Here is a 24,418-nt window from a genome sequence, read left to right as displayed (position 1 = left end):
GGAAGGTGATGGAGATCAGCCAGACTCACACTCAATCTGTGTGTAGCTTCTAACCTTCAAACTGCAGTTGGAGTCCCAGCCATGCTCCTGGGTCAAAGCCTTCCAGCCCACATGGCTCAATCCAGGCCCTTTTTTGGGCTGCATTTGAGCTGTTCACAGCCATGGCTCTGTCAAAGAAATGGTGACATTTTCTTCTTTTAATTTACGCTGAGATCCACATATGGAAGCAAAAGATGACTTGACCACCTGAATCCTGCCAGTCTAACACAAGAAAATATTTTAAGTGCAATTCCATGACACGATTTAGCTGGAGGAAGCTCGTGTGCTACACAGCTAAAACCTTTTCCTTTCCCTCCTCACTGAGCCTGAAAGTGTTGCCCTCTTGCCTTCTTCCTGTTGGAGCTGGCTTTTCCTGTCATACCACATACTCTGAGAGAGCTTGGCATTTGTCCCTGCCCTCTGCAGCTCTGGAATGCTTTCTTGCTCTTTCTTAATGCCTGTTATGACTGCAAGTAAGGCAGAGGTGGTGCCTTTGTTTCGCTGCTGCTTTTAAGTCACATGATGATATTTGGGAAATCCATGGACCTGCAGCTCTGTAAAATCACATCCACAATGAAAAACGAGTCCAAAAATGCAAAGTGGGTTAATGAGTCCTTAAAGGGTCAGGTTCAGGTTTAGGGCAAGGAGAGTTATTAATGGCCAGCAATGTGATTCTTCAACACTGTCTTTGCCCATGTGGCCAGAGAATTAAAAAATAAATACAAGGGCTGGATCTGTGTGTGTATACCAGCTGGGAGCTCACCAGGAAACTGCAAATGTAAACATGGTGTTCACAAGAAGGGCATGGCTCCAGGGTAAGCTGCAGCACATGTTTTATCTAAAGGATGTTGCCATGTACCATCCATCCAAACCAATGGATATCTACTGCAAGTAAGCTTTTTTAAGGTTTTATTTTAGAAAAACTTGTGTGGGCTTAAGCAGCAGTTGCAATTAAATAGGGCAGCATCAGCTAATGGCATGAGTCATGGGGAGGAAACTGAGCAGCAGTTGGGGAAAACTCTTCAGTAACAAAGAGTCTTTATATTCATAAATTCATGCAGGCTGACACGAGGCTTACACAGGGGTTGTTTAAGAAGCAGAAAACTCAATTCTGGTCTTGACATTCTCCCAGTTCCTCAAGACTTACCCTTCCATCAGACAATTCCTTTCCCTCATCACTCCCTCCCCTAACCTGAGTAATTGAGAAGACAGAGCAGGAAGGAAAGGCAATCTCTGATGGCCAGAGATTTAAACCTGTGTTTAAAGCAAGTTAAAATAAAGTCCAGGTGTCCCATGTGTGAATCCTGCAGGCCTTTGCTCACCTCTTTGCCCAGGTATGACAGTAAATCCCGTTTCTGCCCCAGCCCTTTGGTCAGTGCAGTGTTGGCAGCAGGGCTCAGACCCGGGGGGCTGCAGGAAAGGTCACTCCTGATGGATGTGCAGATGGTTCTGACCCCCAGTCCTGGCTCCAGGTGTGTGACTGTGCTCTAAACCCAGCTGATCTTACTGAGAAATGCTGCCCTTGGACTGAATGGGACTCACACGGGTTTTTACATAGTGTCAGGGGGAGAAGTGTGAAGCCCAGTCCTGTTTCATGCTAATAGAGACTGGTTTTAATTCCAGGGGTCCCCTGAGTGATGGGCATTCCCTGGGACTCCTTGGGTGGGTCTGCCTGGGTGTGAGGAGCCTTTGGAGCTGATCCCAAGGCACTGGAAGGCTTTTGGGAGACAAGCACCAGGCAAGTTTGATGTGATTTTATGGAGAATTCTGCATTGCTTACAGTGGAACCCTGCAGGATGCAGAGGAGGTAGGGACTAGGAACAAGCTGAAAGCTCCTCTTGCTGACCCTGTGGTGTGATAAACAAGAAAGGAAACAAAATGTCAGGGAGAGGAAGTGATAACCTCGAATTATCCTTTGGGGCAATGTTCTAATCTAGGCTGAACTGATTAGTCACCCAGAGCAATTAAAATATTGCTTTATAATATTTAAGTAACTTAACCTCTGCAATGACTGTCACATGTGGAGATGGCATTACTCACTAGGCAAGGGAGAAGTAGATACACCAAATGATCTCATTCTGCTGAGGTCTTTAGAACATGAACACATACACTGGGAGTGATTGTGATCAAACAAACTTCAGCTGGGACTCGACAAAGAGCTTGTTTATAGCTGCAAGGCAAAGGGGCAGACACTAACAGGGCTGTGTCCTTTCCCTGCACGGCATCAGCCTCCATTCCAGAAAATATACTGTTCCATTAAGTGCAATTAGAATATCTGAGCTCTTATGAGGCCTTGATAATAGACTATTTCTTTTATCAGATCAAGTGCCAGGGATTAAACTCCTGGTGTTTTGCATTCAAATGAGATTTCTACTGGAACAGAAATATTTGCTTTTAGAATTGATTGTGTGAAACATCGTGCTACAATTTGAATGATCCTTTGATGGCTGGACTTTCTGGGATAGAAGTTCCAAAGTGAGTACGGAATCTCTAATTCCTCTGGAGCATAATCCATCATTCTGTGATTACCATGAACCTAGTCAGATCATTTGCCGGCTCCGCTCTTGTTTAACAGATCCTGCTGCAGCCAGGGAGGAGCTGGGAAGCGGAGAACACAAAGGAAAAGCTAGAAGTGGTTAAAAATGGTTAACTAAAAGTGGTTAACTCTTAAGGAAAGGCTCTGCAGTGCCCGCTCAGGTGCGGGGTCGGTCAAACCCACGGCGGGGAGAAGGCGAGCCCCGAGGAAGAACGGGGCCGTTCTCTGTTCTCTCCGCCGAACCTGCGGGCCTCTAGCGGCCTCTAATGCCCTCTGATGGACAAAGGCACCGCGGCCGCGGCCCCGGAGCCCGCGGGGGACGGGGACACTCCGGTGCCCGGCAGAGGACGGGGACACTCCGGTGCACGGCAGAGGACAGGGACACTCCGGTGCCCCACAGAGGACGGGGACACTCCGGTGCCCCACAGAGGACAGGGACACTCCGGTGCCCGGCGGGGGACGGGGACACTCGGGTGCCCCACAGAGGACGGGGACACTCCGGTGCCCGGCAGAGGACGGGGACACTCCGGTGCCCGGCGGGGGACGGGGACACTCCGGTGCCCCACAGAGGACGGGGACACTCCGGTGGCCGGCAGAGGACGGGGACACTCCGGTGCCCCACAGAGGACGGGGACACTCCCCACAGAGGACGGGGACACTCGGGTGCCCGGCAGAGGACGGGGACACTCGGGTGCCCCACAGAGGACAGGGACACTCCGGTGCCCGGCAGAGGACGGGGACACTCCGGTGCCCCACAGAGGACGGGGACACTCGGGTGCCGGGCAGAGGATGGGGACACTCGGGTGCCCGGCGGGGGACGGGGACACTCGGGTGCCCCACAGAGGACGGGGACACTCCGGTGCCCGCGGGGGCAGAGCTGCGGCAGCCCCGGGATCCTGCCCCGGGAGGAGCCCCGCCATCGAGGGATTGGAGCCGACACCTCGTCCTGAAACTCGGCACATCCTTCCCTTCCCCTCTGCCTTCCTCCTTTACTCAGGTCGGTTTGGTCGGCTTCTCTCAAGAACGGGAGGGAAATGTTTCTGCCCCTGGTGGCAGATTTGGCACAGTTCCCCCGCAGTGACACCCAGTCCGTCAGGAATTGGGATCACACCTGGGCTTACAGAGGAATGCTTCCAGAAGGGATGGGAGGATTCTCGACCAAAGCTGATAAATGGAAATTGAAAAGTATCACTCAGCACGTATGAGCCGCTGCTGAAGTGTTTGTCAAATGCTGGTGAAAATGAGAAACTGGGATGGGAGGAATGGAGAGAAAAAATTCAAAGGATGAAACAGAAGCTTCAGGGAGTCAGAAGGGAAAAAAAAGGTAACAAATAAATAAATAAATAGACTTGAAAACACAAAATAGAGGAAAGCAGAAGACAAAGATGTGAAGGGGAAAGAAACAACCCATAATCTCTGCAAGAAGCCAAGAGAAGTGTCACCTCCAAGAGGCAGTTCAGGTGTAATGCCAGAGAGGCCCAGATCTCCTGCGTACAGCGGAGGTGATGTTCAGAAATTATCTGAATCTGAAGGGGTAAAATGCACCAGAAAGGAAGGAAATTCTACAAGGCTTCTGCCTTTGAAGGGCACTTTATTGAAAGTTGAGGTTGTTGACTGATGGTATCTATGACACAGGATCAGCACCTTCCCTCCTGAGCAAGGACAAAGTGTGAGCTGAGAATTCCCTCAGGTTTTCCTGCAGAGCTGCCAGGTCTTTTCCTGTGTATGCCTTCTCCTCTGCCTCTTCATCCTCCAGCTCAGGCAAAAAGCAGAACTGCCAGAATACCTCCAAGGAAGTGATTCAAGGGGCATTTTTGGCTGGATTGAAAATGTCTGCGGCTGGAAATTTCCTGAGGGGAACTCTTCCCACACAGATAAATTTCCAGCTCACACTTTATGGCTTGGCTGTTAAGGCTCTAAACCTCTGCTGGGAGGGACTAGAGACATGGCAGGGACTTCCCTGTGCCATGTGACTCCTACCACTAGTGCCACTTTGACAGCCACCATGGGGAATTTTTAGTGAGGAAAAGTCATTGGCATTCACACCAAAGCCTGACAACGCTCTGTGGATGCCTTAGGCTGCAATTCCTTATTTTAGTTTACATAGAAGCTTAAGGAAACGCATCAAAAAAACTCTTGCTAAAGTGTCCTTAAAAACCCAGGAGCAGGAGATTGTCAAGAGCTGCTGAGGACGTGGAGCCACAGCTCAGAGTCCTCAGGAGCTGGGGAGCTGCTTTGCCCTGCAGCAATCCCCAGCTGGGAGCTCAGGCTGCTCTGTGTCTGCCCGGGGAGGGCACAGCCGAGTGCAGGTCCACAGACACACAGGCAGGGCTGGGACAAAAATTCATAGAGATACTGAGGGGGTTTTGGGGACAGCAGTGGGAGAAGGGGTCTCCAGTCTAGGTACTGGCTGAAATTTTTCAAGGAGTTTGGGGGAACGCTGTGAGAATTTCCAATATCATCATTCAACCCCTGCGTCTAAAATCTGGGAATACTACAGCAATTCATGTTTGCTTTTAGGGAACAGATTTGCTTTGGGAAAAACACTGCCAGCAGCAGGAAGAAGCACTGTTTGTTTTGTTTAGTACATTTTGAAGGGAAGAAATAGCCTGTCCTTTTCTACCTCAGTCAGGAGTTCCCAGGATGCTTCTCTCTGATCTAATCATATCACCCTGATTTCTCTCTGGCATTTTGGGACATGTTTTTCATAACCGTATCAGGCAGCTGAAGCCCTTTCCTGCCCCTACATGAATTATTATTGTTTAGATTTTGGCAGAACGCAGAGATCCCTGTGAAGATTGTGGCTGGTTTGCCTCCAGTGGAGATTATTCCTGCCTGACTGCTGTGGGACACGGAGGGGTCAAGACACAAACTGCTGGAAAAGGAGCTGGGACAAGAAGGGCCCAGTGGGGTCGGTTCTGCCTCCAGCAGGGAGAGCCAGCCCTCGGGTTTAGCTGTGAATTACTAAACCTTTCTGTAAGGATGATTTGGGTTTAGTTGTGAATTACTAAACCATCCTGTAAGGATGATTTGGGTTTAGCTGTGAATTACTGAACCATCCTGGGTAAGGATGATTTGGGTAATGGCAATGAGCACCAAACACCCGAGGGTTCTGCTCCACAGAGCCTTTGGGTGTCTGTGTTCATCTCTGCACGTTTGGTGTTGGTGTTTTGTGTTCTCTGCCTTTGCACTCCCTGTGGCAAAGCCTTATTCTTCAGCCAATTAATTGGGGGTTTTTCTTAAATAAAATATTTGCAATTGATTTTCGTCTTTTTATAAAACATCTGCTCTTCAAAAATTTGCTGTCACCTAGTTCCTGGATTTGATGCTAGAATGCAATGGAACTGTTTGTCCTGTAAATCCAAATTACAGGATTTTCATTGCTCATTATTTACAAGGAAAGTTATCTCAGGATAAATTTGATATTGCTGTTGCTGGTAATAATTCCTATGTGCTGTGATAACAGCAAGAGTCTGAGTCACATCGAGGCCCTGACTGAGTGGGGGGACAGAAATTCTGTTTGATTCTCCAGTTCTTCTGCCAATTTTAAATCCACTGTTCCAGAGCCCTCACCTCAAGCTGCGTCTTTATTTATATCATCAGAATTTCAACGTGACTCTCGTATGAAAGAACATTATTTTGTGCTTGTGTCTGCCCAGAAGGAAAACAAATTAACATTCCCAAGAAGGAAAGTGGAAGTGGATGTTTATTTGTGTGTATCCTACTTTTCTGAGTCACCGAGTAAACACTTGGCTGGGGCTGGTGTGACCAGGCTGGGGACGAAGGTGCCACACTCAGATCTGTAATTACTGTCAGAGTTCTGCAGTGAACGCTTGGAACGCAGCAGAATAAGTTAATTTATAGAAATAACCGGGTTTAGACGGGAAAGGTAAAACACAGCTGTGCATTCCAGCAAACCCGTGGGTGATCCGTCAAGCACAGCGGCTGGAGGTGCCACGGCAGGGGGAATAAAGCATCAGCCGAGGGTCCTGTGTGCGCGGGGAGCGGCCGTGGGCCCGGGAGGTGCTGAACAGGCGGGGCCCCGGGGGGCGGTGGGGCTTTCGGGGACCGGGACGGGACAGGCGGTGCCCGGGATGGGACAGGCGGTGCCCCGAGAGGCCGTTCGGTGACCGGTGCCCAGGATGGGACAGGCGGTGCCCGAGGGGCCCTGGGGCCGTTCGGTGCCCGGGATGGGACAGGCGGTGCCCCGGGGGGCGGTGGGGCTTTCGGTGCCCGGGACGGGACAGGCGGTGCCCGGGACGGGACAGGCGGTGCCCGGGACGGGACAGGCCGTGCCCCGGGGGCGGTCCGCCCGTTCGGGGACCCGCAGGGATGTTCCGGCCCCGCCCCGCCCGGCCCCGCCCACACCCGCCCCACCCCACCAAGCCCCGCCCCGGCCCCGCCCGGCCCGGCCCCGGCGCAGACGCCGCGCAGGCGCAGCAGCGCGCGGGCGCGGGCGGGGGCGGCGCGCAGGCGCACTGCGGGCTCGGTGTGCCCCTGGCGCGGCGGGCGCGGCGGCGGGGGCGGCGCGCGCTCCCGCTTCCGGTGAGGTGTCATGGCGGGCCCCGCGCGCTGAGGGCCCGCGACACCGACACCGCCCGCGCGCACCCGCCGCTCCCCGGGCGGGCGGCGGCGGGCCATGGCGGCGCACAAGCCCGTGGAGTGGGTGCAGGCCGTGGTGAACCGCTTCGACGAGCAGGTAGCGGGGGCGGCGGCGCGTCCCCCTCCCCGGGCCGCGGGGAGGGCCGGGGGCTCAGCGGCGGGGGAGCGGCCCCGCCGCCCGGGCGGGGGCGGCCTTGGCGGCGCCGCCGCTGCCGCCCCCCGGCCGTGCCGGGCCCGAGGCCCCGCGCCCCGGCGGCCTTTGTGCCGGGCGGGCCCGGGGCGGGGCCGGCGCTGCCCCTCGGCGGCCCCGCTCCCCGCCGCACCGGGGCCCCGCCGCCCGGCCCGGCTCCTCCAGGTGCGGCGCATCCGTCCTTGTGCCGGCGGCGCCGCGAGGAGGGGCCTGGCTCCCCCTCGCTGCCGCTCCCCCGCCTCTCCCCGAGTGTCTCTGCTCTCCGTAGACATTCCCGTGAGATCCACGTCCTTGCTTTACATCCCCTGGCTCTCCGGAGGGGAGGGAAAGCCGCAGGACGGGGTAAAGGGGGGCCGGGGGCGCGGCGGCCCGGGGCAGGGCCGTGTCGGGCCGCAGCCCCGTTAATGTGCCGCTTTCACCCGGCCCCGCGGGCACGGCCCGCAGCCCTGAGGCGTCCCGGTGGTTGCTGCACTGATGGATATTGACGTCCCCTTGCAAAAGTCAGCGCTAGTAGTTTGGAGAAGGATTTTCTGAATGGAAGGAAGAGGGATTTGTTGGCCTTAGACTTTGTATTTCCCTGATACTGCAGCAGGAACTGCTGGCTGCGATTGGGTGGTGACTCTCAGTGGGGCTAAGCTCAGTGCTTACACTCCGTCCCTACTCCCGAGGTGCTTTCCTGACGTGGGGTACCTCCCTTGAGGCTCAGTGGTCAGTCCCTGTGATGTCTCTGTCTCATTTTGCCACACTGCGAGTGCAGCCTTTGTGTCACAGGAGACTGGGCTCTGTGAGACCCTGCTCGGTGTAAATCCGTCAAAAACGTGGAGCTGCTCCTCCAGGCTGAGCCCTGTTCCTGTGCTGCAGCTGTCCCTCAGTGCTGCTGGGCTTCAGCAGAAAGATGTGGCCTGGTGCAGGAAAAACAAGCTGTTTCTTCTTACATTTATGTGAAGTTTAGTTTGAAGAGGAAAATATCAAACTTTGTGTTTTGACATTATAGCAAGGCAGATTTTTGCAATACATTGTAGACAAGTTTGCATAGTTACCTTATTCTCCCCCTTATCTTGAGTCACAGATCATTTTTTCCATAAGCTTAGAAAACATAGGATTGATTGTTCTCTCAGTAATGCAAGAGGATATTTCTTGATGTACTGGTGTTAAAAGGCCCTGGGCTTTCTCATCTTCTTTGTTGTGTATATTGTGGAGTTGGGCTTGCCAGCATCTGTTAGAAGTTACAAACTTCTTAGAAGAGAATTATTTTTCTGTACTTTTTGTGGCATGATTACAGATGGGTGTAGGGGAGGAGTCCTGTGTGGATAGGAAGGAACCTGTTGGGACTCTTGAGATGCTGAAATAGTGGAGTTACAGTGATAATCTGCATCAAATACATCCTTGTCAGTCACAGTCAGGGTGTGTTACCAGAATATACTGAATATCCACAGTATTTCAGTGCTGTTCATGCAGCTGTGAGGGTTTGTCTGCTGAATGCAGAGCTCTGGGTTCAGCCACTGCTGCCCATGTCAGAGTGTGTTGGGGTGAGGAGGGCTCAGGGGCAGCTCAGGCCCCTTGGGTTTGGGCTTTTCTGCACAGGGGAAGACAAACTTTTCCAGGGTTTCTTCCTTCCTTGGCAGAGAAGGAAAGTGTAACCATCTTTCTTGCAAATTTACAGATGTAGACAGGCTTTTCATTCATTTGCTGAGTGCTTGAATTCATTTTAGGCAAGATGAAACAGCGAGCTGAGAGGATGCTAATCGGTATTGAAAACAAGGGAAATCAGGGCAAACCAGTCTGCTCTGGTCTGCTCTTGTTTATTGTTATAAATGCTGCTTTAACCAAAATCTGCTTTTGTCTGTGCAATTCTATGGGCCCGGAGTGACTGGCAAGCAGAGTTTTGTGAATTAACCAGTGCCTGGCTCCTGGAATAAATCCCTGGAGCTCCTGCCAGTCCTGCTGCAGGGCTGTCCTGGGGCTGCCCTCAGGCTTCAGCAGCTGCAGGAGAAGCTCTTGCTGGGACCTGTGAGACCAGACCATGCTGACAGAGAGCGAGGGGAGAGCTCTCAGCAATACTACTTACTGTATTTTTCAAAACTTGGGCTGAACAGGAGAAAATCAGACTGCGGTAGCACAAAGAGCCTGGAAACTTGTGGAGTTCCCTGTGATTTCAGACGTAGTCAGAGCTTTGGAAAATAAAATTCTCTGGTTTTCCTATGGAAGTATTCACTTCCAGTTTTGTGTGTAGTGTTTTCATAGTGCTCGAAGTGTGTTACAGTGTGAAATCCCAGGAAGGCTGGCACAGCACTGGAATAGTTGTGAGCACACTTGGAGGAGTCTGACTGCCCAAACCATTTACATCTCGATTGGTTTGAAACTCTCCCATGTAATAAAAGGTATTAATCCTTTATGGAGCTGTGGCCATGTGAGTGGTTGCTGTGGTGGAGTGCCCATCCCTGGAAGTGTTCAGGGAATGCCTGGCTGTGGCACTCAGTGCTCTGTGCTGCTGACAAGGTGAGGATCAGTCCCAGGTTGGGCTCAGTGATCTCAGAGGTCTCTTCCAGCATTAATGATCCTGTGGTTCTGTGATTCTGAGATGCTTTAAGGAAAGAAGACTCTTGTGATGTGGATTTTGGTTTAGGCTTTCCATTTGCAGTTCATGCGTTTCAGTCAAGAAAGTATATAAAAACTGGAAGTCAGTAGTAATGTCCTGTTCTCCCTTTAATTAAAAGGTACTAAATTAAGGCAAATATTCCCTCCTCTTGTTGGCTTTTCTCCACGTTGTTTGAAATCTGCTCATAACCAGAGACCTGCAAAAGCCATGGCTGCAGGTGCCAGCCCTGTTTTTCCTCATGGCTGGTTAGGAAATCGCTCCCAGGGTGTGGAGTGAGGTGTCCCTGTGGTGCTGGCTGTGCCCCCAGGTGATGGACCTGTGCTGGGCAGAAGGTGCAGCTCCTGCCCACGGCTGCTGCGTGTGTGTGGGGCAGATGTCCCCAGGGCTGGGGCAGGCTGCAGCCCTGCCCTGCAGCACAGGCTGTGCTGTTCATTGCCCACAGCAGAGCCTGCCTTTGGTGTGGTGGCTCTCAGAGGGTTTGCTGCTCTGCACAGGGCTGGGGAGGAGGTGCCCAGTGCCACAGGTGTTACCTGGCTGCAGGGAGTGTCCAGGGGACCTCTCCTCACCTCACACAGTTTGTGTTGGCAGGATGGGGGAGTACACGGCTGGTCACAGCACCAGCTGCCCGTTCACCTTCTGACAGTGCTTTGTTTTTATAGCAGCCTATAGACAAACTTGGGAGGCTGTGTGTTCTTGGGAAGGCTGAGCTGTGAGGTTCTTGTCAGGGATATGCCTTTCAGCAGGTGTGTGTTCACGGAGGGGAGGAAGGTGCCTGTTATTTTGAGGGGTTTGTGTCTGGTTCTGGCAGTGCTGATGCTGTGGGGATTTTCTGTCACCAGTACATGTGGGTCTTATGGTCTGCTGAAAAGTTCCACGAAATTCTTTGGAAGGATGAACCGAGCTGGATTTTGGGGCTGTTAAAGACAGCACTGAGGATTTTTTTTCCTAGATGTTGTGTGTTTGTGCAGACTATTAAGTACAGACTAAACAGAGGTGATTTAATGAACTGTGTTCATTAGTTACAAGTGATAAAGCAAACTCCATGGCTCAGTGTAGCTTTTCTCCACAGACACCCAGGCCTGTCAGTGGTGGTAGTTCCAAACCAATGTCCATGTTCATTTAACAAAAGATTGCACCTTCTTACATCAGACTAGAGAATACCTGAAACAGGTGCTAATCACAGGCATGAAAAACACCTTTCCTAAATAAATAGTATCTGTGACTAAGGCAGGATTCCTTAAACTGAACGTTTTTGGATAAAAGTAAAAAAACCTCAAACACAGTAAATCTCTTTTCTCCGTGGCAAAGATTTACGATTTGGTAGCTGAAAAGGTTCCAGATTTCATCTGCCTCTTCTGCCTTTGTGCAGTGGATGAGGTAAGGCAGAAGTGAGACCCAAATGCCGTTGTTCCCTGGCCTCTGTGGGCAGTTTGAGCCCTGCAGGAGCTGTCAGGGTGAGGGAGGGTGTGTGGGGCACCCCTGGTGTGGGCTGGGTGTGCCAGTGCAGCCCCAGCCTCAGTGGAGTGGTGACAGCACTGAGCTGGGGCACTGACTGTCCCTTTGCTGGGCTGAGCTCAGAGCAGGGCATGTGTTCACAGTTTGAAACCCCAGTTATATTTGAGCTTTGTGCTCTGATTTCTGTTTCTAATTCAAATAGCTCTACAGGAAACCATTTGTCAGTATTTCTTTTTTTCTAAAATAAAATCAAAGTCAATGAAAGTAAAATTTCAGCTTTTTTTCCCTCCCTAATGTTTAGATTAATGGATATTTGTAGAGGAGTAAAGTAGATTCTGTATAGTCACTCAGCACTGGCACTGCATTCTGTGAGGGGAAATAAAATGTTCCAGCATGTCAGAGTGCACAAAGAAAAGAGCTGAGAAATAAAAAAATCCCAAAATAACAGTGCCAATATTTCCTTTCTGTATAGTTTCTTATTTTAAAATGATAGTATAAAAAGCAGTTTTACTTCTAGGTGACCTTGTTGTAGTGGCTGTTGTGGCAGGAAGCTCCAGAAGTGTGTAATGTGATGTTTCTCTGGCATGGGAGTACACAGAACTGGATCTGTGACACAGTTTCTTTGAGAGGCTCTTCTCAAGTGTTTTAGCACTTAGTGGTATCGAGCTTTGCTGCTGCTGTCAGCACAGAGACTGGAAAATTCAAATAAAAAGTACTAGCAATAGTGAATTTTTGAATTAAATGTATCTATCATCCACCAATTGTACCGTTGTCGCGGCTGTTCCTGCCCTGGCTAACCCTGACACCGCCGGCAGGGAAGGTACTCTCCAGTGACCAGGTCACCTTGGAGATCCTGTGGGTCCTGGCTGGCCCTTGGCTGGAGGCAGTGATGGCGCGAGAGAGAAAGAGGGGACACTGTCGAGGGTCAACCAAACTGGGTTTATTTGCCCAGGGTGTCTGCCCCAACAGAGTCCAGAGTCACCCTTTGTGCAGTAACTTTTATCCCGGGGGTGGTACAGAGGGATGGGTTCTGTGTGGGTCCAATCAGAGGTAACTCAGGCGTGGCTCAAGACACAATAGACACACAGGGGAACAAACCAAGGTGGGGTAGGAGGGAAATCTGGAATCCTGTCCTATCCCTCGAGGCTCCCCCTAGAACTTTCCAGAGGTAAGGAGAGGCCTCGAGGTGACAGGCAGGGCCCCTGGGTTACATAACAAAGGATTGACAGAAAACAGTGACTGGGGTAAACCAAGCGGGGAATAACCAAAGGGGTACAGGGAACAAACCATTATAAATGACTTCAAGTAATAAAACATACTTAACCAAAACACACCACCACATCTCCCCCTTTTCTTTTTATTAGAACGAGGAGAACTGTGGCTGAGGGGCTAGGTACTCAGAGTTAGGATATGAGTCCCCAAACCATTGCTGGTTCGTAGGCCAGTCCTCGAAATGAACCGGCCACTGTCCCTCTTCCTCGGGAATATGGTCCTCGTCGTCGTCTGGTCCTTCTGGCACCTCTTCTTCCGGTGCAGTAGGGATGGTGACATGATTTGCATTGGGGAGTGTGGTGGAAACAGAAAGTAGTCTATAAATAAGTCTCTTCGAGAGTCCAAATGCACAGAAATAATTATTATAATAAATAAAACCAAAAGTCCAGTCTTTATAATAGATCCAGCCCATCTGGAGACACCCCAGTTTACCAGAATTTGGTCAAACCAGTCTCTTTCTTGACGGTTCGCAGCTCTCAGGAGGTGGGCTGCCATGGGTGTCTTCCTCTGAGCTGTTTCCATTTCTGTAACCTGAGGAAACTTAAGGTATAACATAATTAAATAAAGAGCCACACCTGAGTCAAGTGGGGATAGGACGTCACTCTGGACTGACTGACTTCTTCTTCCTTCTCCAGGAAGCCACCGACACCTGACTTGCCTTTTTTCCAGAGGCCTTGGGGACGTAGGGCCTCACCCACTTGGAGGGAACCCACCGCAAACTGGCAGGTGTGGAAACGCAGGCGTACCCGTGCCCCCAAGTGACTAAATCATGAGGTCCCTCCGTTCCCAAGGTCTCCGGGTCCCTCACAAGGACCTTCGGTCTCTCCCGCAGAGCCAGTTGTCCGCTCCCCCCGAAATGTTTTATAATCGGTGGATTAAGTGCTTCAAAGGAGCAATTTAAGAAATTTAGTGTGAACAAAGCCCGGGCAAGCCGTACCGAGGGAGGCTCGATCTTAAGAACCTGTTGCTGTTGACACAGGACTCTCTTCAGATTTGAATGAGTCCTTTCCACGATCGCCTGGCCTGTCGGGGAGTGGGGGATGCCTGTTTTATGTTCCACACCCCACTGCTGCAGGAAACTGCAGAACTCCCTGGACTTGTATGCAGGGCCATTGTCGGTTTTGATGGACTTTGGGATGCCCAGGCAGGAGAAAGCCTGAATTAAGATGCTTGGTAACATCTGCAGATTTCTCCCCTGTGTGGGCAGAGGCATAGACAGCACCTGAGAAGGTGTCCACTGAGACGTGCACATATTTCTGCTTCCCAAACTGAGGGAGGTGTGTGACGTCTGTCTGCCACACCTCACAGCTGTTAAGTCCCCGGGGATTCACTCCCGCACTCATGGTGGGGAGGGCATGTTGCTGACAATTGGGACATCCGGCCACGATCGCCTTGGCCTGATCCCGAGTAAGGTGGAAACGCCGGACCAGACCTGGCGCGTTCTGGTGGAAGAGCTGGTGACTGATCTTGGCTTGCTCGAAAATATTCGGCAGCGGGGCCATTTCAGCAGGAGCAGTGAGAGCATCAGCTCTCCTGTTTCCCTCTGCAATGAACCCTGGCAGATCCGTGTGCGACCTGGTATGCATCACGTAAAGTGAGTGCTCCCGGTGGGAAATCAGCTTAACTAATTTCGAGAGCAACTCGAACAGCACAATGTTGGACACCTCCTGCAGAATAGACTTTTCTGCTCTGGACACTACTCCAGCGACATAGGCCGAATCAGTTACTAAATTGAATGGTTCAGAGAACCTCTCGAAAGCCCTGACGACTGCGGCCAACTCAGCAACTTGAGGTGATCCCTCGACCTCAGCAACATCTGATTCCCACTGCTGAGTTTTAGGGTCCTTCCAAGTCATCACTGACTTGTGGGACCTCCTGGACGCATCTGTAAAAATGGTCAAGGCATCGAGAGGCCTTTTGCTCTGAACGCTTTCCAATGCCAATTTAAATTGAGCGTCCTGATTAAAAATTTTATGGGCAGGCCGATGGATAGAAATTTGTCCCAAGTAATTATCCAGCGCGAACTGCAGTGCTTCATTTTCCTGAAGCAGGTGTTCCAGCATTGCTTTTGTAATTTGGCCTGATTTTAGCCTAATCGGTACGTGAATGCATTCAAAGTCACAACCAGCCAGTTCTCTAAGCCGGACTCTGGCTTTCCGGATTAGATCTGCCATCAGCTCCTGCGGCCGTGTCATTCTCTTGGACCTCTGGTGGCTGAGAAAGACCCACTCTATAATCAAAAGAGGATCTTCTCCGCCTCGGTCCCTTTTGGGAATGGTGGCAACTTTCCCGTCCCATTGGAATATCAGCCCGTGGAGGTGTGGCAATTGTCCTAAAATGATGAATTTAAATGGCAGGTCAGGGTCACACCTGCTGGCCTGTCTTGTGGACATTGCTGTTTGGACCCTTTCCAGGGCTTTCTTTGCCTCTGGGGTGAGTGACCTAGGGGAACTCAGCCCCTCTCCCCCTTTCAATAAATTGAAAAGAGGGGCTAGGTCTTCGGTGGATAGACCCAGCCAAGGCCTCACCCAGTTCAAAGCTCCACACAGTTGATGGACATCCGCAGGAGTCGCAATATTGGTTTTAATAGCCAATTTTTGCGGAACAGTGGTCCGCTTACCGATTTCAAGCCCTAAGTACCTCCAGGGCGGCATCTTCTGAATTTTTGACTCCTGCAGCTCGAACCCTGCAGCAACCAGTGCAGTCACTGTCAGGTCAAGCGCATGGGTCAACAGGTCGTCAGTTGGGGCGCACACGAGCACATCATCCATATAGTGATGAATAATGGCCTCGCGTGCGGCTGCACGGACTGGGGACAGCAGGGAAGAGACATACCACTGGCATATGACTGGGCTGTTCTTCATGCCCTGTGCAAAACTTTCCAATGGTACCTCTTCTGAGGGGCCTCCCAGTTGATGGTAGGAACCGAGAAGGCAAAGCGTGGAGCATCGTCAGGGTGCAGAGGAATCTGAAAGAAGCAATCTTTAATATCTATGACTGCCAAATTCCAATTTCGGGGGAGCATGGTTGGGGAGAGCATCCCTGGTTGAAAAGAACCCATATCCTCAATGACTTCATTAATTTTTCGGAAGGTCGTGGCTCAGATGGACCCTGAAAAATCTTTGAGTGATGCGGGAGGGGACCCGCAGGCTGCATTTTTAAAAAGGCCCTTTCCGCGGCCTCTGTGACTTGTTGTAGGATGGGGGGTGGGATGTCAGAGGCCTGCACCCTCGCATCTGCCCACCGGCCCTCACCGCTTAGGTGGTTAAGGGTGAGGTCGAGCCCTTTCTCATCTGTCGCCGTAGTAGGATCCTCTAACAGACTCAGGAGGGCGTCCTGTAAAATACGCTTCCACGATCTCTCCCAAACCTTATACTCTGTAGCGTTCAGGAGAGACCACAAAAGGTACTTTAGGTCGTATGGGACTACCACACTCCCGGTCAATTGGGCATTTAACACTCCTCTAAAATACGGACTATCCCGCCCGTATTCTTTGAGGGCCTTGCACAGATCCTGTACTACCTTTGGCGACAACGGTTGCCAGGATGGAGTGGTACCATTCCCTCCTCTTGACCGCCGGTATGTGACCGGAGCAAGCGAAGGGATTAGGTCCTGGCCCGGGCCTTCCAGTTCCGGCTCATCCTCGTCCGAGCTCCAACCGTGGGAGCCGGGAGGGGGAGCGTGGGAACCGGGAGGTGGGCGTGGCCTCGGGCACTCAGGGGGAGTGGTCTGACACCCTGATGATGTCACCCGAGGGGCAGGTCTATGGGAGGAGCGCGAGGGAGGAGACTGCCAAGGAGGAGGAGCTTGGGGAGAGGGAGGGGTTCCGGAAAGGAAGGGGTTAGTCGGGGAACGAAAAGGGTTCTGGGAAGGAGAAGGGGTAAAGGCGGGAAAAGAATGCAAAGAGGATGACCGTGCCATGCGGTCGCCGCCATTTTGCGGCATCTCCCCCCCCGCCAAACTGAACCGAACACGGGGTTTGTCACTGGGGAAAGAATGGGGAAGGGAAAAATCCTGAGCAGTGCGGCCAAGACTACCCGAGCGGGGGGACTCCGGTATTCTAGGGGAGCCAGGGTTGGCAGGAGAAGGCTTCTGCCTTCCTGCCGCTCCCTTAAGAATACCTGCTTTGGGGTAGAGGGATTTGGGACTGGGGTGAGGAGAAACCGAACTGGGGGAAACAACACTCTCTCGAGAGGGCTGCCTTTTCTCCACTCCCTTAATCCCCAAAAGCGCAGATTGGATCTGCGTCGGCCAAAACATCATTTTTACAATTTGAACATCTCCCGATCGCGCCAATTGTGCAAATTTTTCAATCACTGAGTCCCAATATCGGATTTCAGTGACAATCTCAGGAGATGTCTGTGGGAAGTGGAGGAAAAGCCGTCTGACAAACCGCTTCAGCTCACCCTTCGAGAATTTAACATTAGAAACAGACAGAAAACCAGAAACTGTATAAAAAACCTCTTTCTGGGCGGTGGAGAGCCTGGCACCCATTATGGCTCGATGTTAATTTTCACCGCTCACCAACACAACCGGACAACAAAAAATTAAAATCAAAAACCAGCGCCCCAAGACACACTTAAAACCGGAGGGGACACCCAGAAATCCACACCCCCGGGGTGCCGCGCACAAACAGAAAGAGAGTCAGCAGCAAAACCACAAACCAGCCACTTGCTGGAAAGGCTACTGACCCATAAAATCAAAAGCAAATATCAAACTAAGACGAACACAAATTTTCCCGGAGTTTTTTTTCTCGGGAGCGGGCAGAAACAGTCTTTCCCCCCCCGGGACTGCGCAGTCCAAAGCAGGCTCAAACGGAGCTGCTTTCCCAGATGAGGCGTAAAGCCTCCAGGCTCGGAGCCTTTACCAAGTGCGCCCCGTCAGGGGCTGACCACTTACCGCTCCGGGATGGGATCTTCAAAGCCGGCGGTGTTGGTCCCCTCCGCCTGGGGAAGACTTCTCCGGGTGCGGGAGAAGCTACCTTCCCCTCCTACCAGGAGCGCACCCAGGAAGGGCTGCTACGACTGGTAGGTGCGTGGCGTGCCGAAAGCCCCTGCAGCTCCGCAGGAATAAATTCCAGCGGTCCAGGGATGCAATCCACGGGGTCCGGAGATGTCCTCGGGCCAACCGCGTCGGTCACCACGCTACTGCCTCGTGGTCAGCGGCCTCAAAAGGGCTCCACGTGATGGGCGCCAGCTGTTGCGTTGTCGCGGCTGTTCCTGCCCTGGCTAACCCTGACACCGCCGGCAGGGAAGGTACTCTCCAGTGACCAGGTCACCTTGGAGATCCTGTGGGTCCTGGCTGGCCCTTGGCTGGAGGCAGTGATGGCGCGAGAGAGAAAGAGGGGACACTGTCGAGGGTCAACCAAACTGGGTTTATTTGCCCAGGGTGTCTGCCTCAAGAGAGTCCAGAGCCACCCTTTGTGCAGTAACTTTTACCCCGGGGGTGGTACAGAGGGATGGGTTCTGTGTGGGTCCAATCAGAGGTAACTCAGGCGTGGCTCAAGACACAATAGACACACAGGGGAACAAACCAAGGTGGGGTAGGAGGGGAAATCTGGAATCCTGTCCTATCACTCGAGGCTCCCCCTAGAACTTTCCAGACGTAGGGAGAGGCCTCGAGGTGACAGGCAGGGCCCCTGGGTTACATAACAAAGGATTGACAGAAAACAGTGGCTGGGGTAAACCAAGCGGGGAATAACCAAAGGGGTGCATGGAACAAACCATTATAAATGACTTCAAGTAATGAAAACATACATAACCCAAAACACACCACCACAACCAATGACTTCCAAAAATGTATTGTAAAAATAACATCTGACAGTGAAAACAAAGCTTGAGTCATAAATGCTGTTTATTCTGCTTTTCCAGGGGTAAAACGAGCACATTGGAGTGCCTCGTGCTGCTGTAAAGCACTGCAGTCCAGAGAGCCAGGGAATCCCAAACTGGAGTGGAGATGGGCTGGACTGGCCCGTGGGGTTGTTGCTGGGGGTGTCTTTGGAGGCAGAGTCTCAGCCCTGTGCTGGGGAGCCAGCCCTGGGAGCAGCTCTGGGTGCTGCAGCTCCTGGAGCCAGAGCCAGGGTTCCTCAGGGTCTGTGGTGTGCCCTGCAGTGCCAGGTCTGTAACCAGGGCTCCTCAGGGTCCTGCTGCTGCTCCTCAGGGTCTGTGGTGTGCCCTGCAGTGCCAGGTCTGTAACAAGGGCTCCTCAAGGTCTGTGGTGTGCCCTGCAGTGCCAGGTCTGCAGCCAGGGCTCCTCAGGGTGTTTGGTGTGCCCTGCAGTGCCACATCTGCAGCCAGGGCTCTTCAGGGTCCTGCTGCTGCTGCCTGGGGTGTCTGTGTGACCTGCAGTGCCAGGACCATCTTTTTTCTGCATTAACACTCAGTTCTCTTAGGAAAGACCCAGCCAATGTCTGTAGGGGTCCTAGTCCACGGTACCAAAAGCATTGAGCTTGAGCCCACACCAAGGCTGAGCTTACACTGAGGGAGTCACCCTGTGGCATCAGGACAGGCCATGTGTCAGTGCCCTTTGCCCTGCCAGGGGACAGGCTGGGTCAGGCACGCTGCATCCAGAGCTGTGGGACAAAAGTGCTCCACGTTGGGGTTCCCCAGTACCATTCATCTTGCCCTTTAACTGGGTTTGGACCTTCCCCAGTGGCTGGTGGTGTCAGGTGCCTGCAGGGGCAGTGGGGAGGGTGTCCTTCCAGAGCCCCCAGCCTGGGAGCTGCCTCCTAAGGCACTTGGCAGCTCTAAAGCTGATTGTAATTCCTTGGAATCCTTCTTCTACCCTCTCTTAAGTTCTCTCTCTCTGATAATCTCTTCTAATGCACAAATACTACACCATGGCACTTCCATTGAGCTCTTGCTGTCCATCAGAATACACCTTTATCCACAATTCTGGTCAAAATTTGGTTAAAACTTGTAGTAGCAATTCAGTCTTCTATAGATAGGGAATCACATTTTAAAATACAAATGGCATAAATGTTCCTGTATTTGTTTGCTTTTAAACAAATGAAATCCTGAGTGAAAGGCTTGTTTCTGCAGAGTGGCATCCCAGAAGTGGCAGGGGGAGTGGGTGTGTGCCTGGGAAGTGGCTGGTTTGTGACCCCTGAAGAATTTGGGCCCAGCAGGAAACAAAGTGCCCAGTGTTCAGCCAGCAGCAGGAGCATCTCGGGGCTGGGCAGTCGCTCTGAATCCTCTCTTTCTGGGCAAAGATGGGTTTCAGGGCTGGTCTGTACCACGGGATGTTGGGACAGGTAACGTGGGGCTCACAGGTGCTCCAAGCGTCTTTGGGGCTGAGATTTGTCACTGGGAGTGTCACCAAAGACACCCACAGCCCTGGGGGCTGCAGGGCCAGTGCTGGTTCCTCCTTGGCCACTCCTGTCCTGTGACAGAGCAGGGGACACCCACGGGACAGCTGCTGCCTTCCAGCTCACCTGCTCTGAGTGTCTGGGCTTTTCCTCCCCTCGGGTCCCAAGATGCATTTTTTCTTGCAGGTATTAGCCTTGAAAGATCTTTGGTCTTTAATAAGCCCATTTTTTAAATAAAAAAGTCTTTTCTTAGAAATCTGTCTTGTATTTTTCTGCTCCTTTTGATTGCTTTGACATTCAGGTTGTAGAAAATTTATCACAAAATAGAGGTTTCATTTCAGTTCAGAAAAAGGAGCAGGTGAACTTAAGCACTTTGTTTTGTAGGTAACTAATGGGAAGATGAATGTAGAGGAGATGAAATAATGTGTTCAGTGTTCTTCAAGGTGGTTTCTGGTGTGTCACAAGTTTTTAACCCACCTTTAAAGCTGTACATTTCAGTGTGAAAAAGCTTATAACAGTTCTCTCTTGTAGCTTCCCATAAAGGCTTGCCAGCAGAATACCCACACCAAAGTCAGCACGGAGCACAACAAGGAATGTCTCATCAACATTTCCAAGTACAAGTTTTCCCTGGTCATCAGTGGTCTCACCAATATCTTAAAAAATGTTAATAACATGGTAAGTTTTCTAATTCTGTATTGCTTTCAAATTTTTTTCAAAAATTTTTTTTCAAATAGTTGTTATTTATTTGTATTGTACAGTCTGCAGAGAATTAATTGAAATATAGTCAAATTGTTGCTTGTCTTTTACACTTATTTTCTGTTCTAGGTTCCCCAGTAGCATCCATCAGAGTCATGTTCCACAGAAAGGCATAGGGATTTTGGGGCAGGGAAAGGATTTAAAACTTGGGCCATTTGAATTTCACCGGCTGCTTGGGTGTTTTACTGTGTCTGTGTATATAAAATAGATGTAATTTTTAACAACCAGATGAATTTCAGTCAGAGCCTTTGTCATGAGCAAAGTTCAATTCATTCAGTGAGTTTTCAATCCATGTAATTTGGGATAATTTGGAGTCTTCCCAAACAGGTAGCAGAGCTGGCCAGGCTCTGACAGTACTTTCTTAATGGTTTTAGAGACATTCTTTGGAGAGAGCCCCTGGCTGTCAGTTGTACAGGGATGTGCATCTGCTGGAGCTGCAGAGGACTGATAAAATGAGAAAATAGGTTGCCCTGCTGCTAGGGATTTTAGGCTGCTTAAAGCTACCTGTAATCCCTTTGGAGAGAGAATTTATTTTAATTAAACTCTACAGGCATGAGGGAACACGTTGATGTGCAAGCTGATTGGCTGATAAATGAGAAAACTGTACAGTTAAAGAAGTTTCTGTGTGTGATACACAGCTTTAGAGAGGAAAGATCTGGCTAAGAGTGCCAATTCAAAAGCCAACATTGTGCCCTGAGGAGCAAGTGTGAGTGTCTGTGAGGTGTGGTGGTCTGAGCTGCTGTGGGAATCAGCAGTGACTGGGAAGGATTTCTGTAGCTCAAACAAGAGACAGTCAGTTGTAATGGTCTTGGTTTCAGAAAGTCTCAGCTGAAGCCTGGGCTGAGGTGAGCCACCCGTCCCTGATAAAGTTCCCTGGGTGCTGTCTGTGGGCACTGGGACAGTGTGGTTGTGGCTTTCCTGCTTTATTCTGAGGTGCTGGTGCCTGTTGCTGGCACTGGGTGGGTGCTGGCTGACACACCTGGGGAATCCTGCCTTCCCCCGTGCCTGCAGTGGGCATCTGCACAGAACTGGGGAAGAGGCAGCAGTAATTGGGACCAAAACAGCTTCTGGGAGGTGGAGCTGCATTTCTGAGCAGCCCGTGGGCCTGATGGACTGCAGGGCACCTCCAGCCTGACTTTGCAGGGATGTTTGTTCCTTCTGCATTTGGCATTGAGGACTGGACAAAGAGATTTCTTTGGTGATAAGGTTTTAATTCCTATTTCAGTCTAATTTTTGCTAGCTTTATGTCTAAACTCCAAACCAGAGCAGTAATGGAGCCATAATTTGCCATGCCACTTTGCTGCTTCACTTTCATGTGTTACAAGTCAAGTATCTGTGTCTCAGATGAACCCATATCTTTTCTACTTCTAGAGAATATTTGGAGAAACTGCTGAAAAGAATTTATATCTATCTCAGCTGATTATCTTGGATACACTGGAAAAATGTCTGGCAGGGGTAAGTGGGCTTGCATAAGTAATTCTAATTGGAATCCAATGGGTTGGAGAATACAGGTCAAATGGTTGTGTATCTGTTGTTACTGGTGCTAAAAACTCATCAGATTTAGAGCAAAGTAGGATTAATATAATTTAAAACATACTGAAACCTCCTATAAATGCAAGTAGTCGATGTAACTGAGGCCTTAACAATTTGGAGGATGCTTTTTATTGCCTGAAATCAATGATCTTTTTACATGTTAAAAGTAGCAGAGAATTCAGTACAAATTTTTCATTTTGTTCTACTTAGTTCTCTGCATACAGTGCTGAAATTTCTTTAAACATCTTAAAACTTTCATTTGTCGAAGTAATTTTCCATATGCTTTTACATACAGCAGAAACTTTGCTGGCACTAGTCTGGAGATGATTCCTGCAGGTGTTTCCTAGATTACATTAGTTAATCTCTGCTGGGAGTCCAGGCCTGAGGTTTCCAGTCAGAGCTGCTCCAGGCAGTTTGCTGGTCCCTTTGGGAGTGGAGTGGTGCTGCTTGTACAACTCACTGTGCTGAGCTGGAGTGCAAAGCCAAACTGCACCGACAGTGAGATCTGCAGTGCTTTATTCTTTCAAAAAACCAGGATTTTGTTTTAAAGCTGTATTCAATTTCCAACTTTTACAGCGAGGAAAACGCTTCTTTTTGTCTTTGGTGCATTGAGTCGAGCCCCCAGAATTTTAACTCCAGAATTTACTTATTTTTAAGTTCTTCTTCTAGGCATAATGTTTGAAACAGTGGTTTTCCTGATAGATCATCATATTTAAATAGCCTGAAATTGTGCTGAATGTTTCTTGCTCTGTCACTTCAAATGAGAGCAGTTTGAGGCAGAATATTTAAAATCAGAGTGAGCCAAAGCTCTGTACAAAGCGTGTTGTGTTCTGTGGTATCTTCAGATGAATTTCTTGCTCAATGTTTCATCAAGTTCTCATGGCAACAGGACTCAGATCAACTAAGTGGGAGTCTCTGAAACTTCCCAATTCCCTATGGAAAATTCATTGGTAGAATTTTAGAAAGCTTTAGTGCTGACCCTTCTGTTAAAACTTGCTCTTAGTAGAGCAAAGTTGCACTTTGAATTCTTTTGTAAATAGTTTCCTTATGTCTCACACTGTGCAAACTGGCAAAAATTAGATTTTCCTTTTGCAGGGAAATTAAGTAATTTTTGACTCGTATAAGGCAATTCCTGGTAAGAGCGAGGGAGAAGCACCTCTTTTGGGTTCATATTTTAATATCAAATACTCACTGTCAAAATATGGCCACCAAGCCCCTACCCAGAGGGAGGTGAGGGTGGGCTTTGCCCTTTAGCCCTCCGTGGAGGCCGAGGTGGTCGGTGCTGCCCTGCTCCTGGACACAGAGCACACTCACCAGAGGCAGGCGTGCGCTGCTCCACAGAGGGGTTTGGTGTTCTCCCCGGTGCTGGATGGGCTGGATCAGCGCCGTGTGCTCGTTTCCAGCAGAAGGGGTGGGCTGCTTTGGCTGCCGGGGGGCAGGACCCCTCTGTGCAGCGGGGAGCTGGGCTCCAGCCCTGCTCGGGGCAGCTGCCCCGGCTTTGCCTGCCGCAGAGGCGAGCCCAACGCTGTCGGTTTGCAGCAACCCAAGGACACCATGCGCCTGGACGAGACCATGCTGGTGAAGCAGCTGCTGCCCGAGATCTGCCACTTCATCCACACCTACCGCGAGGGGAACCAGCACGCGGCCGAGCTGCGCAGCTCCGCCTCGGGCGTGCTCTTCTCCCTCAGCTGCAACAACTTCAACGCCGTCTTCAGCCGCATCTCCACCAGGTACCGACAGCCCGGGGGCATGGGCTGCTGCCTGCAGCCTCTCTGGGGACAGGGACAGACAGGGTCTGCTGCCTGCAGCCTCCCTGGGGACAGGGTCTGCTGCCTGCAGCCTCCCTGGGGACAGGGACAGACAGGGTCTGCTGCCTGCAGCCTCCTTGGGGACAGACACGGTGTGTGCTGCTGCCTGCAGCCTCTCTGGGGACAGGGACAGGGTGTGTGCTGCTGCCTGCAGCCCCCTTGGGGACAGATATGGTCTGTGCTGCTGCCTGCAGCCTCCCTGGGGACAGGGACAGACAGGGTCTGCTGCCTGCAGCCTCCCTGGGGACAGGGACAGACAGGGTCTGCTGCCTGCAGCCTCCCTGGGGACAGGGACAGACAGGGTGTGTGCTGCTGCCTGCAG

At 51.2% G+C, this 24,418-nt stretch overlaps 1 protein-coding gene across 1 annotated transcript in view; it reads left to right on the top strand.

Annotated features, from left to right (window-relative positions):
- Positions 1–7,130: 7,130 nt before the first annotated feature.
- The window catches only part of NF1 (neurofibromin 1), an 81,737-nt gene continuing 64,449 nt past the window's right edge, over positions 7,131–24,418 (top strand). The window contains 4 exon segments of the mRNA XM_066333589.1: positions 7,131–7,274; positions 20,531–20,674; positions 22,127–22,210; positions 23,828–24,018. Of these exon segments, the coding sequence (XP_066189686.1) occupies positions 7,215–7,274; positions 20,531–20,674; positions 22,127–22,210; positions 23,828–24,018 (479 nt within the window). The 5' untranslated portion in view covers positions 7,131–7,214.

Source organism: Sylvia atricapilla, chromosome 20 (assembly GCF_009819655.1).
Source record: "Sylvia atricapilla isolate bSylAtr1 chromosome 20, bSylAtr1.pri, whole genome shotgun sequence".
In the NCBI taxonomy this organism is placed as follows: domain Eukaryota; kingdom Metazoa; phylum Chordata; class Aves; order Passeriformes; family Sylviidae; genus Sylvia; species Sylvia atricapilla.
This window is presented reverse-complemented; position numbering and strand designations above follow the sequence as displayed.